The sequence below is a fragment of the Acromyrmex echinatior genome, chromosome 4, assembly GCF_024713525.1.
Source record: "Acromyrmex echinatior isolate Ae372 chromosome 4, ASM2471352v2, whole genome shotgun sequence".
NCBI lineage: Eukaryota > Metazoa > Arthropoda > Insecta > Hymenoptera > Formicidae > Acromyrmex > Acromyrmex echinatior.
The window spans coordinates 11333680-11348904 of record NC_141855.1 but is presented as its reverse complement, the minus strand read 5'-3'; the positions used below and the strand labels follow the sequence as shown (position 1 = coordinate 11348904).

General features: G+C 37.5%; 1 protein-coding gene across 5 annotated transcripts; it reads right to left on the bottom strand.

The window, feature by feature from the left end:
- Positions 1–411: 411 nt before the first annotated feature.
- Positions 412–13972, bottom strand: Pde6 (phosphodiesterase 6). Of its 5 annotated transcripts, none has more exons than XM_087405575.1 (13): positions 12006–13972; positions 10114–10310; positions 9122–9479; positions 8604–8852; positions 8004–8364; positions 7615–7784; positions 7144–7366; positions 6842–6916; positions 6732–6770; positions 5989–6270; positions 4915–5291; positions 4367–4803; positions 412–4287 (listed from the first exon to the last, which is right to left on the bottom strand). In XM_087405575.1, exons 3-13 carry the CDS (start codon positions 9412–9414, stop codon positions 3650–3652), a joined length of 3144 nt encoding a protein of 1047 aa, XP_087261701.1. In that variant the 5' UTR covers positions 9415–9479; positions 10114–10310; positions 12006–13972; the 3' UTR covers positions 412–3649. The 5 variants fall into 5 exon arrangements, with proteins under 5 accessions (XP_087261701.1, XP_011055165.1, XP_087261700.1 ...); XM_011056863.2 differs by having other exon boundaries at positions 9122–9450; positions 12006–13971; XM_087405574.1 differs by having other exon boundaries at positions 8004–8355; positions 9122–9450; positions 12006–13970.
- Between the last annotated feature and the right edge of the window lie 1253 nt (positions 13973–15225).

The window sequence follows — 15225 nt, the reverse complement described above, 5'->3', positions numbered from 1 at the left end:
TTTTTTTTATTAACTATAAAAATTATTTACACTTAAGCATTTGAATCATGATTCATGATCATAATTGACAAATATTTTTGAAATGTTCAGGAATTGTTGTAAGTAAAAATTTTCTGATTTATATTAGAATATAAATATATTTATGTTATTATTAAAATATATATTTAACATATTTAATATATTTAATATATTTTTATTATTTATATGTTTTCTGATTTATATTAATTAGATTAAATTAAAACGGTTTATTTTTGTTTATTTATGAGAACAATTTGAACCGCCAAAAGGAGAGGATTAGATAGGATTATGTAATGATTTTTTTATACTTCGAATAATTCTAAGATGACATCTAAATAAAACAATCGGTCACATTTTTAGGGTATTTCAAATAATTCGACACGTCTGCGCAACTGTTTGAGCACATCCAGATTTTATTTAACCATGTGCAACAATTTCTGATAGGCATATTGATTCGCAGCTATATCAAAAGACTAGAAACCAGTCTCACTCGCGTGTTCAACTCTCAGACTCATACTCGGAAAACATAACACGCTTGGGGAATTTTATGAAAACTAATGAGGGCACTCTGATTTAACTGAGTTCCACAATATCTGACCGCAATTCGACTGACGTCAATTAAAATTAAAAAAAAAGAGAAGTGTTAAATTACTTTGATTGCTCACAGTTTGAAATCATTTGATCTGAATACATACGGATAATGATGGAATTTATACGGAAATATAAATGAATTTTGCGAGTAACATAATTTATGTACTAATTTATGTATTTTTATAACTAATTTATGTACTTGCCGAAGAGTCAATAGTTTGACAAAACTCGAACTGCGGAAATAATTGGTGGACTCACGATCATGCGTCACAGATTACGTATGTTGCATGCACGATTTAATCCTATCATTGCCTCCGTTTGTGAGACATTGATTTAACATAAATGTATCACCGCTCGCTATGTGCCTACGATCTTTACATATACGTAAAGATCTTACATACATACGTAATGAGATTGAAGGATAAATACTTCCGGACTTACGCGACTCCTCAAGTCAGTCTCAAATTAAAAGAAAAATCTTGTAGGAAATACATAATTTTTATTTATTCACGTATGAAATTGGAAATGCGCTCTGTTTAAAAATTTTTCACTTATAAAATTTAAACTTGTTGAAGTTCTTTATGTACACAATTTGAAACTCATTAAATTTACTTGCTTATGAGATTCTTTTATCTCATGATTCTCATGAAATTCAAAATTTTATACAAATTAATTTCTTACACGATTAAAAATATTTTTCAAATATATCTGCTTAAATATCTTTTTTATCCATAAAATTTATGAAACATTTTAAACTTATTTATTTGACTAAAAACTTTAAGGATTTAATTAAAATTAATAATTCGATTTTTTTTAAAGTAAAATAATTTCTTTTTAATCATGTCTGTTGCGCATCTCTCTCTCTCTCTCTCTCTCACTCACTCACTCACTCACTCACTCACTCACTCACTCACTCACTCTCTCTCTCTCTCTCTCTCTCTCTCTCTCTCTCTCTCTCTCTCTCTCTCTCTGTTATCGCGGAGATCGCTCTGAAGAAAGATTTAAGATGATAAAACAATTATTTAAACTGCGCTTGTTTTTAACTTAAACTGCCATATCGTGGAGCAGCGTGTCCGTGAGTTCGATTCGCACATTTTCAATTCATAAGCGTCATCATCACCGATTCCTTCGTACGCCGAACTGTATAGCCTAGAATGTCAAGATGTGATACAAAAAGATTGTCAAAATTGAATTCATCATCATCATCACCATCCTCATCCTCATCATCATCATCATCATCATCATCGTCATCATCATCATCATCGTCATCATCATCATCATCATCATCATCATCATCATCATCATCATCATTATCATCATCATCATCATCATCATCATCATCATCATTATCATCATCATCATCATCATCATCATTATAATTATCATCCACATCATCATTATCATCATCATCCGACGACGCCGACACATTCACACATACGCTTCCTCGTGTTCTACGGGATTACGATTATGAGCAATGTCGTTGTGAGGTGCAACGACCGACCGTCAAGTTCACTAGCTACCTAGCCATCGACTAAGCATACGTGTTTTACGTAATACCGTTGTCTACGTATTATCGCCTTAAAATCTACGGGCAACAGTCTTCTCGGAATCTGACGTGTGATGTATACGAGATCACTTCCCTTTGATACTTTTCCTCTTTCTTTTCTTGGGCTATGTAATCTTTGCCCTATGAAGATTCGCCATTTCGTTAATTATTTCGATATTTTGATTCATCGTTTTCTACTCTGGCAATTGAGATAGTGGAAAAAACTCGAAATTAATAGAGTATTCTTTTTGAGCGTATTTTCCTTTACAAGAATGTTTTCTGGAAGTTATGTAAATATGCATTTATTTGGTTCTATAATTTTCATACTAAGTTTTACACGTCTGACGTCGAAACTTTGAATACATTAATTCGAATTTGTGCCTAATTCGGTTATAAATAATATTGAGATTTTTATTTCTCTTTATTTTATTTAAATTGTAAAATAAACAATGATAGAATATCATAATGAACATGATACTCTATCTCTGTCATAATTTTTCGATTAAAAAAATTAAATCAGTTTTTTGTTGAAACATGATCAATTATCACATTTCGATCTATTTTACTTTTTGTTGAAAGTTATTCTTTGACTTGAATATAATTTTTTTGTCTATATTGTCAGTTTTTTCAGATCTAATTAAACTTGTTTTTTTTTCAGAAGAATATTTACTTTTTACAAATTACTAAATTTATTGTTATTTCTTCTCATTGCAAATTTTTTTCTGTCTTCTTATCTTTTATTTCTTTTGATCGATCTTATATCTGATCAAATATTCTTAATTAAATGATCATATATAGAGATTTAATTAGCGCGAGCGTAACATGATAGACAGCGCACTGGTCTATCATGCCAAAGGTCCCGAGTTCGATCCTGGAACCAAAATAATTTACTCGTGTCTCGTCTCGGAAAAGGCCGGCAACTCCTGACAGTATCTTGCCCACAGAAACCTCTCGAAAAACCCGCCATTCGGAACTGGCATTAAAACTGTAGGTCCCATATGCTTGTAGCAATTGAATAATCAGCGTACGCATACAAGCATATGAGAGGTGTAACACAGGCCAGAGGCCTAACATAAGAGAAAGAAGGAGAAGTGATTATTTCTACAAATATCAATATTTTTTCTTTTAAGAGTTCTCTCAAAGGATTCATTTCCTGTATGTATTTCGCTGCAACTAAAAACAGCCTCAAAAGAGCTTCAAATTTATTCGACATCATTCTACTCTTCGAGAATAGTCTGACTTAGTTATGGAAGCAGACAATATTGTTCCTCTAAGAGCGATTTCTTGGTTCATTGGGCCTAAAGCTCTCTTTCAATGATAGCTCGCGTCTACACATCTGTCAAACTTCAGCTTCCAGGCAGTATCAACATTAAAGGTTTTATCTTTCGCGACCTCTCTGGAAATTGCGATGTGTATTTAAATATTTATTTCCAAGTATCGTTATCTGTTGACCCATCATTCAGGGATGCTTTCGAGCGTCGTTGAAGTTAGCCGTCAAATGAGCAGGCACAGTTTGTTCCGATTTTTTCTTTCCGGGAGTAACGCCTTCGACTTACCGGCATCCTCCGAGCTGCTTCTCGCGTAAAGAGATCTGCTGATGCGATGTCGGACGCCTTTGCTCAACGTACGTCCACCCTTTCTCAATGAGGCGAACCTGCCGAGCGACGATCTGTCCGGCATTTGTTCCTTCTTGTCAGCATGAGCGCAGTTTAAAGTCGTGACCGTGAACTCAATGTCCTTAGGCTCGTAAGAAATAAATTCTTCCACTGGTTCCTCGATCGTGTCGCGATCGATCCATGTCAGTCCCATCTCGACTTTTTCTGCCAAATCCTGCCAGTGCTTTCGATTCTCCGTGGTGCCTTCGTAGAGCGGCAGTATCCATGGAAACGTTTCCGATAAGACTTTGTAGAGTGGCAGGCAGATCACATCAATGAAGCCGACCTGCATTTGTGGTAATTCATCCCTCCTCTCGCGATCCATCATCGCCACCGGCTGCTGATTAAGCTGAAGGCGCTCTAGATCGCCTTGGTCGAAGAATTCATCAGCTACCAGCTTTGCTACGCGATGCTGCACATCCCAAGGCTTTGCTATCGCGCTCACGTCACATGCTGTCATCATCATGCCACATAGCACTGCAAAAAAAAACAGACAAAATTAATTAATTATTTGTAACATTTGACTGTTGAATAAAGATTATTATCAAGCAATTACATTCTTTCTTCTCCTCGCTCTGCCAATCAAACTCGCCCTCGTCGATCACTTCCATGAAACGATTCCTCTTTTTAAAATACATCGCTAGGTCGGTTGACAGAATAGCACTCTCCACGACCTTCATCACGCGTCTGTAGTCCTCCATCGATAAACTCTGGAAGATGTTGTTGCTATCAGAATTCAGGATCATGACGCACTGATCGAAGTGATGATGTTCCATTGTGCTGGTTGAGTAGAGGATTGCCAGTGGAGATTCAGTTTTCATCTGAAACGCATTGTTGGTGCCACGATGATCCAGATCGTGACAGAGACAAGCCACTAGGAGTCCAAGAATTTCCAGATCGGTCATAAATTGCTCCATTTTGCCGGTCTTCAACATCGCAAACATCGTTTGCGCGACATTCAACGCGTGCCGCCAATTATGATACTTTACTGGCCTGTCAAGAATAATTCCCAATTGTAATTTTGTTTAATTTGTTAAGATTGCGTGTTTAGAAGTTTCGTGAAGAAATAGCATGGAACAAAATAAATAATGAAAGGATATCCACCTATAATTCTTCTTCACACTCAGGATCCACCTACACAGAATGTCGTACGGTATGTGGAATTTCTGTATAAGATCACATTGCTTGAACATTCTGATGGTAGCACGGCACGTGTCTTCGTCGGTGAGATCAAAGTCGATGAATGTAAAACTGTAGAGGTTGTACGTTTCCGCGGACGGTATAGGATCAGAGACGAGGCGTAGAGCGTCTTCGTTGTTGGCGGTCGCATGATAACTCAGACACTCGAGAGCCACCTTCTGCTTCGCCATTAGCTTGCACGCGGATTCGTACATCTGCGTATTATGAATACCGAGACCGCAGAAAATAGCAAATGCCTCGAATATTGACACGTCCGAGTCGGTAAAAGATGTGCCGTTGTCCTGCAAAGAATTTTGTTCATTACTAATCCTACATTACTCGCATAATTTTTTTTAACGTAATTATTCGCGTGGGGTGATTCTGATATTCCAATATCATACTTCACTTTTCATTGTTCTCTTTGATGATTTATAATTAAATAAAATATAAAATATTCTACATCCTTTAGATAAATGCAAAATTTTTTTAAACAATTTGTTAAATAATATGTTTAACAAATTGTTAGTCTAAATAGCATTCATACATTTAGCGAATTTATTTAGCGAATTTATTAAGGCTAAAGTATAGGTATATCTCCTCACACGAATAATGAAGAATTAATAAATAGTCGCTATTAATAATTTTATCTAGTGGTTGTTAACAAGGGAACGTCTCTTATTATTGTATAATATCAGAAATAACATCTATTTTTTTATCGATGAATTTTATCATGATACAATATCATTGCTTGACACCCAGCGATCTGTTCTCAAGCAACGTACAGTTTAAAAAGTCAATAACATAAAAATTGTGTGATATTTAATGCAGCACATGCAGATTATCATTAACGGATTATTAAGGATTAAATGCAAAATACATATATCTAAATGCAAATACAAACTATCAATAACAGATTAATAGATTATTCAAGATTATTGTGGATTATTACGGATTATTATTGTACTTAAAAATTAAAAATGAAATTTTATCAATTCAAACCTTGTTGATCAATTGAGCAACTCCGATGACAATTCTTTGTCCGTTGACGATCGGCATACACAGAATACTTCTGATAGGTTCCTTTCCACTCTCCATTACGTCTTTCTTCAACCACGTGGCGACGTCGCCAATGTTGAGAATTTGACCCGTCACGGCAACGTATCTTGCTATCTGTCCCAGGGAACTCGATAGATTGTTGTTACTTGGTCGATACACCCGAGCTTCTTGTGTTTCATTCTCCATCTCGAATACCATGGTAAATTTACTACCTTCGGCCGATGCCTGAAAACAATAGATTATGAAAACTTTGAAGAATAAAAAAGATCTGTGATATCTCCCTTAGATGCATCCAGAGTATAACCGAACATCGAGCCTGTGCATTCACATGATGTGAATCTACATTCATTTCGATAATGGCTGCGTTCGGAAACGTCGCTTGGATGCCTTCGATGTTTTGGATTCATCATCTTGTTTAACATTAATGTTAAACAAGGACAATATGATGAATTTAAAGCATCTATAGGATCTTTGAATGTAGACGCAGGCTCGCGGCTCGATAGTTTGGATGGAGCCTAAGCAAATAAAATCTTAAACTATTAAAAGGATTTAAAGGTGTTGATTAACGTCACAGAAGTTAAGCGACGAAGGAATATACGTTTGCTTCGTCGGAAGGGCTGAAAAATTTCGTCTTCTTGTTTATTTACGTAGATATATATTTGATTTATAAAGTCGAAATTACTCACATGCTGTTGAATAATGTCCTCCATGTCGATGTTATTGCTCTGAGCCGCCAGGAAAGAGAAAAAGATCATCAGACTTACAAATTCGAGTAACACGTGGCGGTGCCACTCACCTCTCTTCTCGACAACGGCTTTCTGCTTTCTTGCACCGACTTCCCGGGCCGCTCGACGATTTTCTCGAGATGTCCCTAAAATAGATCTTTGCATTTTTTATTGTGTTTTTAATTGCCATGTAGAGCATTTAAAATTAAACACTGGGATATTTAAAATTAAAACACTAATTTGTTTTGTGACTTTTAGAGTTTAAAAAAATTGCTCTACATTTTCTGCGACTTTATTATACAATCCGATACAATATTATTGTAGGTAATATATCGTATATGAAAAATTGAGTTCGTGGAGAGAAAGTACTTACTGCCTCGCCGCAGTCCAAATCCAGCAGGTAAACGGCGCATCTCTCGCACTTGAGCAACTCCTTCGCCTCGGTCATGATCTTTGTGACGAGACACTCGAGATTGTTCTGTTCCTCGAATATGTTCCGCGCCAGATTGAGGAGTATCTGATTGCGCCGGTATTCCTGCACGGACAACTCGAACAATTGCGCGTTCTGTATGCCGATGCCACAGAATGTGAGGTATCTGCGATAATCGATGCCGTCGTAAAATTAGACGTGCGATCGTATTAATAAACGTATCGATCGCCCGCGGTGCCGATTATAATTGCGCATACATGGCAATTACATAGTCTTGTAACTGGCCTTGCGCCATTATGTAATCAGTTAATGTAACTATGTTCCAACGTTTATCTAAGCGTCCAGTACCTGATTATTATACACAGTTATGCGAAGCTATCAATTTTTGGAACATATGTTTTACAATTTTCCCACCTTTGAAACACTTCGACGTCTCTGTCTGTAAATTCGTTGCTGCCGTTCGTCTTATTGATGATCTGAGCAACCCCGATGACATCGCCCTCGTAATTGCAAATTGGCATCGACAGAATCAACGTCGTTTTGTATCCGGTTCGCATATCAATGGCGCTGTTGAATCTCGGATCCTGATGAGCGTGAAATATCTATTTTAATCTTGTCGACAAAGATACAAAACTGGTCATCGATTATAATTAGCTCTTATACAATTACTCAGAAGGTTAATTACACATTTTTTTCTTTATCGAGCATACGGCGTCGTAATAATTACAACGCCATGAGGTTAAACAGAAAATTCAAAGAAATGTATCGAAACATTCTAAGAAAAAAAAAACGTGAACTGAAACCTTGTAAGCGTCTTTGATGTTGATAATCTCCTTGGTTTGCGCTACGTAACCGGCGATGCCGACTCCGAACGGTATTTTGAGTTCCTCATTCTTAGCCCGTTGGATGGCTTCCTCGAGCTCGGTTTCCTGAGTGACGTCAAATAGTTTCGCTACCAGGTACCGATCCTCCAAAGGTCCTTTTGCCAGGAACAGGCTGCCACGATCGGCATAAGTGAGTAGGCCGACGTTTACCAGGATCTTGTGGCAGAGGACATTAATGTCCAATTCGTTTGCCACGTCCCTTATCAGCTCCATAAACAGATCGCTCTCGTCCAGTCTACCGAGCTCCTCGCGGCGATCCAGCATTAGCGTGCTGTAAGGCCTGGAAGATTTAATACTTGCGCTACCTAAGCGAGTTTCAGTTAAATTCAAAAAGATTTTTTAAATATTTATTATTTTATCAAAATATAAAATGAGTTATATATGATATTTATATATTATTTAGTTTATCATGTTTTATTTGTCATGTGTTATTTAATGTGACTTGGAGCGATTTGATTATATAAAACAAAGATATGAGATAAAGTTATTTTGTTGTTAATCTATTGTTTTTTTTTTTACCTGTTGGGACTCCTGCTGCGCTTTGCGGGTGAACTCGAGGCCAGCCAAGTCTGAAAGAGATCGGATGTGACGCTGTTACGTTTGTTCCGATTGAGAAGGTTCTCTTCCTGCTGCTGCACACTGGGCGCGCTCGATACGTTCGGTGTTATCGTTTGCAGCATACACGTGTTCTGCAATCTCTGTCGAAGCTGGAGACTCGCTTTTTCCCGCAGCCACGTTTCGACCATAGCAGGATGCGTCTCCAGATATCTTTGTCATAAAAATTTAACAATTGTGCACACACAAATTTTTCACAGTTTTTATAAATTTTGATTTATTATTTTCTATAATGGTTAACAATAATAATAATAATATCTAAACGTTATGAAAAAATAAAATAAAAATAATTTGTGTAAAATGTAATATGTTGTTGTATGACATCGCTAACATTTCGTTAAAATTCTTCAAAAAAATTTAAAAATAATTAGTTCGACATTATGCTGTCATTGAGTAACACGAAATTGATATGAGTCAATTACCTTCCAACTCTGTCCATAGTGAGGTTGTCGTCCTCATCGTACTCGTGTATAGTGTCTTGGCAGCTGATTCTCTTGCTTCTATACAGTCTGGCGATCTCAATCTCCTTTACATCAGTCTTTGTGCTTGTACTTAGGGGTACTTTTGATTCTGATCGCACGGACGTTTTCAACTTTTTGGGACTGTCGTTAGTGGAGCCGACAATGTCCGATTGCTCGAGATTGGATGAGCGCACTAAAGGACAGTCATCCTTCTCCGGTGTCCTCTCGGACACCGGTTTTGTAGAGATCTTCATCGTCTCGAAGTTTTCGAGGTTGTTGTTATGATTCGCCTACCAAAGGTATCGGAAATCGAAGCTATCTGTTTATTTGCCACAATTTATTTTTTATCTCGCTATTCTGATTCTATGATGTTATTTTGTGAAATTGAAAAGAGAAGTATAGTAAACTGAAACTCTAGTAAATTGAAAATTCTAAACTAAATAAACTAAACTGAATAATGATTGACTTTTAATTGACTGGGAGACCTGGATTTTAATAATACGTTTTTATGAAAGAACAGTTTTTAAAATACATACGTTTTGTCAATTGGTAAACATTATTTTTTTTTATTTGGATGTGTTATTACTACAATATTTTTACGTGCTAAACTTTTACAAAACATTTTGTATTTTTGAAAAGTATGTATGAATCTTTACAGTAAAAATTTATATAATAGAACATAATTTTTTACTTTTTAATTTTTATTTTTTATAAAAGAGAATTATGAATAAGTAACAACATTAGATAAAAGTTTTAGATAATTATTTTGTTCTAAAGTATTAAAACCGATATTCAAGAATTCGTATAGTCTTATATTTTTGTTATATGTAACTTTTCGACAATTTTTAAGTCGTTAATATCCAGGTTCTCTAGTCACAAAGTGTCTTTAATTTGTTTAAATTGCAGCCATTCTGTTATAACGACAAAAGCATTAATGCAAATTGTTTAATTACTTCCGTGTCGACGGCCTCCGACAACTCATCATCCACTTCGTCTTCTGCTTCCATATCACCTTGAGCTTAATGTAACGTGCATCGAGCGCAATAGGAACGTTCACTTATGCGACGAAAATCATGCGAATAAGAGGAAGCTTCACATCTCGTCGCTCCTTCGTTTCCCGTACATCTTCGCGAGTCTCAGAAATATGAATCTGAAAAGATTTGAAGTTTCTTCATAATACTCTGCTCTAATAATTTTTTTTTTACATTGTTCTTATGCTCTATTCTATATTACTATTGATAATATTGAAATATCGTTTTTGCTTTCTTTTTATAATTTGTTAGTTTACAAACACAATTTATTAAAGGAACATTAGTTAAATTAATTTAAATAAATTAAACAAACAATTCTCATTACACTGAATGTGTCAATAAAGATATGAAATTATTATTGTTGTAGCAATGAAATTACTTTATTTAGACGAATACCTTTGATAATTTGAACTGATTTTTAAATATGTATGTGTATGGCAATATGTAAAATATTCAATTTTCTATTTTAATCGCTTCAATTAATAATATAATTCATGACGTAATTCATGAAGTTATTACTTTTGGAATAATCTGTCAAGATCTCGTGACTTAAATATACTTTAACATTTTACAATCTTATTTAAATGTATGAAATGTTATCTATGAATGTTAAGGATCGAAGACGAATGAATTTTATATTTTATGGGTTGTGTAACTGTTATATGGCAAGGTCTTTCTTTTCTTTTCAGTTAGTCGTTTCTCTTGCGCGTTTTCGTCCTCTTTTGTTCTCCTTCGTCCCCTACGAAGGATCGAAGGCAACGACCCACTGGGGAAATTCATGTCTAATCACTGAATTATGAAATTACGCAATTCAATATTCATGAAGAAAACCGTCCAGCCGCCGTCGTCTACAATTCTCAATGAGAATAACCGCTTCGTATTAAGTCCCTTGTTAATATGTTTCCTGTCGATGATTATCCTCCCCGCGCCGCGTCTCTAGCTCATACAACTCTGACATTTTATCCGTTAAATTGGAATCGAGACTACGGATAATTAGAATATCACGACGGTACGAGTAGATGCGAATTCAATGAGTATTTTTGTGAATTTTCTATTCTGAATATAGCATCGCAATTATTTTTATTACGAGATACCATCGCATTATATTACATCTTTTGGTAAATAAATCATTATGTTTAAAGTACTTGAACACATTCTATAAGCTTATTATATTTTTATTTTTAATTTGAAAAATAAGAATATGTTTTCTTTATCTGTACGGTTATAAAATTATATTTATAAAATTAAATAAAATTTAATATAAAATATGTTGCATTTTATATATATATCGTTTATTTGCGTTACCAAAGTTTAATTCAAGATAATTTAATAACTTTAATAACTAATAACTAATATCTTGAAAATTATTGGAGTATAATGATGTTCTCGCAAATAATAATAAAAATATAATAATAATAAAAAATAATAATAAAAATATTTACTGTCAAGACAAGACTACAAGTCCATTTTTTAAATTCTTTTTCATGTTTATTTTTAATTTTTATATTTATTTTAATTACTCGAATCTAAAGCACAAGTCTTTAAAAGAGTTATCGATTTAACATCAATTTTTAATTTTTAGAGATTTAATTTAATTTTTGAAAAAGTGTAAATGTATTCGTATTTATATTAAATAGTCATAGAATTTGCGTATTGATTGTCTAATTAGAAAGGAACGTCTTAATTACTTGCTCAAGGAATTTACACGTTTAGGAATTCGCGATTAAAGAAGTTTTCCTTAAGTTTGGTCATTTATTTGCTTACAAAACCTGAATAGATATGCCAGCATAAACATAGCCATCTGCATTGCTCACCTGCAGTAAACCATTCGCGAGGAATGTCTTATAAATGCAGCACACCCGCGTGTCCGGCCCGAAATAGCCATCACTCCTGCAAAATGTCATTCGCGATTTCTTTCCGCACGTGAACGCTCGCCTTTACGTACAATCGAGTCCTTCGTCGACAGTCACCACGTCGAACACACATCATTTCAAACAAATCACAACGTTCCTCGACGTTTTGTCATCATTTTTTCTTGAACGTGGGCGTTATGGAAACGTACGAATAAGTATATACAAAAGTTGCATTTTTATTTTTATTCCACCCGCGATTCCCTCTCAGTAAACATGCCCTCCTTCATTTCGTCGCGTCAATATCCTTTCTTTAATTCAAGCATGTCAAGGATACATTCGATCTACTGCGTTTCGTTCTCGTCCCGGCATATGTCGTACACGATGTACTTCCGAAAATGTTCAATTGCGATCGACTGGACGGAACCGATTGCTCAAAAAGCGCCGACCATTGTCGCGCGATCACGCAGACGCATCTCGATGTAACTCGCATAACTTTTTTTTTTTTTCACGTTCAAGTTCGTCGCCGTTCGATATATCCGTCACAGCGTGTTTCCCAGTCTCTGTATCATCTACGAGACTGCATCACTTGTAGCGTGTCTTATCCGTTGCAAGACGGATCAAGCACGGAAAGCTTCGCCTCTCCCAAAGTTGAACTCAACCTTGGTTTTTTTTTTTAATCACACATCTTTATCGCGTTATTTCCTGTACTAATTGATCTTTCATTTCTTTCTCACATCAATTTAGGAGGAACAATTTAGCGACAGGATCACGCGCGATCGACATGAGCTCTAAATGGGAGGATCTTGAGCCGCTTCCGGAAGCGAGATCATCACCTCCTCCGCACGCGGCTTCGATCGCCGTCTCCACGTCGCGTCGTCGGCCTCAAATAGAAAAGTTGTTCCCTTCCTCCTCACACCTTCCCCGCAAGTTATTTACCGAGGTTCGCTCTGATCTCGCGCGGGGCAGGATCAACGCGCAGCCCGTTGACACGCGACCGCGAACTCGAAACCCTCAAAACCCTCAAAACCGCATCGACCGGTGCGTCCTCGCGAGCTCCTCTTTCTCATCCTCATCCTTTCTTTGCCGACAGAATCGTCTCGTAATAGAGTCAATGCCGTCGCGAGATGTTGAGACCAGCAACCGTTTAGTAATAAACTAGTCTTTGAAAAATCTTCAAATCATCGGATAGATTATTATTCGTTTTCAAAGCACCATTTCTCGAAGGTGCATCACTTTGTTCTCTCGATATCATAATCATTTCAGATCAGCTCGCTGGCACTCGCTTCGCAGCTTCCACTTGCTCGGGACACCTCTTGTTTCCGTTTTTACAGTTTCGGAGATTCGTATTTCGAAGGATTTCCCTAATGATAGTCCGAATGGAGGATCGTCCCAGGTCCGGAATGATCGTTGCACTACGATCACCAGCAGCGCTATCGTGTATCGCAAATACGTCTCGCACCGGGACACGTCGCGACGCGACGGTCGACAACGACGTCGATAGCAGACAGCTACGGACCGGTTGAAAGCTCCGAGCTTACTGAAGTCTCCCCCTTGGGTCAGGCGGACGCGGGTGTTCGAGGAGAGTGGCGCGGAGTAGTAGAGCTCGGCTGGTTACGCGTCCGAGCCTCCCACGGCTTCTCCGCTCCGTTCCGCTCCGCTCCGCTCCGCGCGTGTCTCGTACGCGCGCTACCGTCCGCGACCGTCTTGGGGTATTACTATCTCCGCTTCGGACGTGGTCCGAGTATGTATACGTCTGTATACGTCTGTATACTTGAATATCTCTTCTTAATACACGTGAGTCCAACTAATTCTTATCCTTACGATCATGAATACTACTCAAATAGGTATCAGTACATCTATATACGCAGCGAAGCTCACAGACGTTTATCTCATCTTCGTGAGTAAGGTAGCCGCGATATGCGCGTGTGCACAGAGCTCACGGATACTTATCTTCCAACTGATGTGGACAAAGTTGCATGTGTGAGTCTGTGTACATGTCTATACATCTTTATATATATATATATATGTATACGTGTGTGCGCACGTGCGGCAGGGATACCGAGAGGAGACGTCTTCTCTCTCGCGCGCTCTCTCGCCGTGCTCCGGGAAAGATCGATAGTAGCCGGTGGAGAGAGAGTATCCCGGACGCAGGCAGGCAGGCAGGCAGGCAGGCAGGCCAGACGGGTAGACGAGCAGGCAGGCAGGCAGGCAGGCAGGCAGGCAGGCAGGCAGGCAGGCAGGCAAGCAGATAGGCAAGCAGGCAGGCAGCAATTCCCTACCGCTCGCGAGATTTTTGGCTTGAAATTTCGCAAGCACCCGCCGATGTGCGTCGATATTCGATGATGCCGCGGCTCGATCGATCGACCCGCTTCGCTCTTAGCCGCGCCGCGCCACGCTTCGCTCTCCCGCGCGTGTTTTGCGGAAGCTAACGAGCGCGGAACCATTAATCGAACACCTGTTCCTAATGCGTTTCGGGAAATTTAACTATCGACGTGTGCATCGTTATTAATACGGGTATTTGTACGGGTGTACGGCGTCACGCGGTTGAATTTCATTTTCGCCCTTAAGAGCACTGGTATTCCACTCATGAAATTTTCATGAAATTTAGGCAGTATTATACCAAAAGTTACCACACGATGTATCTATCATTAATAGTCGGGCTGTTAAAATAAATGAGATTACTTTTTTCCACGTGCGTGGCCTTTGATATTCGATATAATAATTGAGATGCGTAGAGAGAAAGAGAGGGAGAAACAGAGAAAAAGGGAAAGAGACAGAGATTCTGCAGTATAGTACTTAAGAATTTAATCCTTCTTCCAACGTAATGAGAAATAATCCTATTAGTTTTTATGACTTTTTGTATGATCGCACTTACGATAGATATTAGTTTTTAGCCTCATAGAAAATATTGGAGCGAGGAACTGGAGTATCTACAACTTTTAAGCTCTACTTAAACATGGCTTGACATTTAAAAGTAGTCTCGCAAATTATGATTTTCTTGTGCTTCTGAGTTTCGATTAATTTTAAGTGTTGTCAACGGAATAAACAGCATCGGTATGTTCTCTAGTAAACAAGATTTAGATCGGCTAACAATCATCGCATCCTTCTCGCTCTTAATGCCATATAATCATTTGGTATTATATGTAAACCCTTATCAATGCTAATTGGCAAGCGTTTCGTG

Coding starts and splice junctions, on each gene's coding strand:
- Pde6 (XM_087405576.1), bottom strand. CDS start 12,095: ATGACATTTTGCAGGAGTGATGGCTATTTCGGGCCGGACACGCGGGTG. Junction 8,853..9,121: donor ACTATGGACAGAGTTGGAAG/GTAATTGACTCA, acceptor TTTATGACAAAG/ATATCTGGAGACGCATCCTG. Junction 7,785..8,003: donor ACATCAAAGACGCTTACAAG/GTTTCAGTTCAC, acceptor CACGCTCATCAG/GATCCGAGATTCAACAGCGC.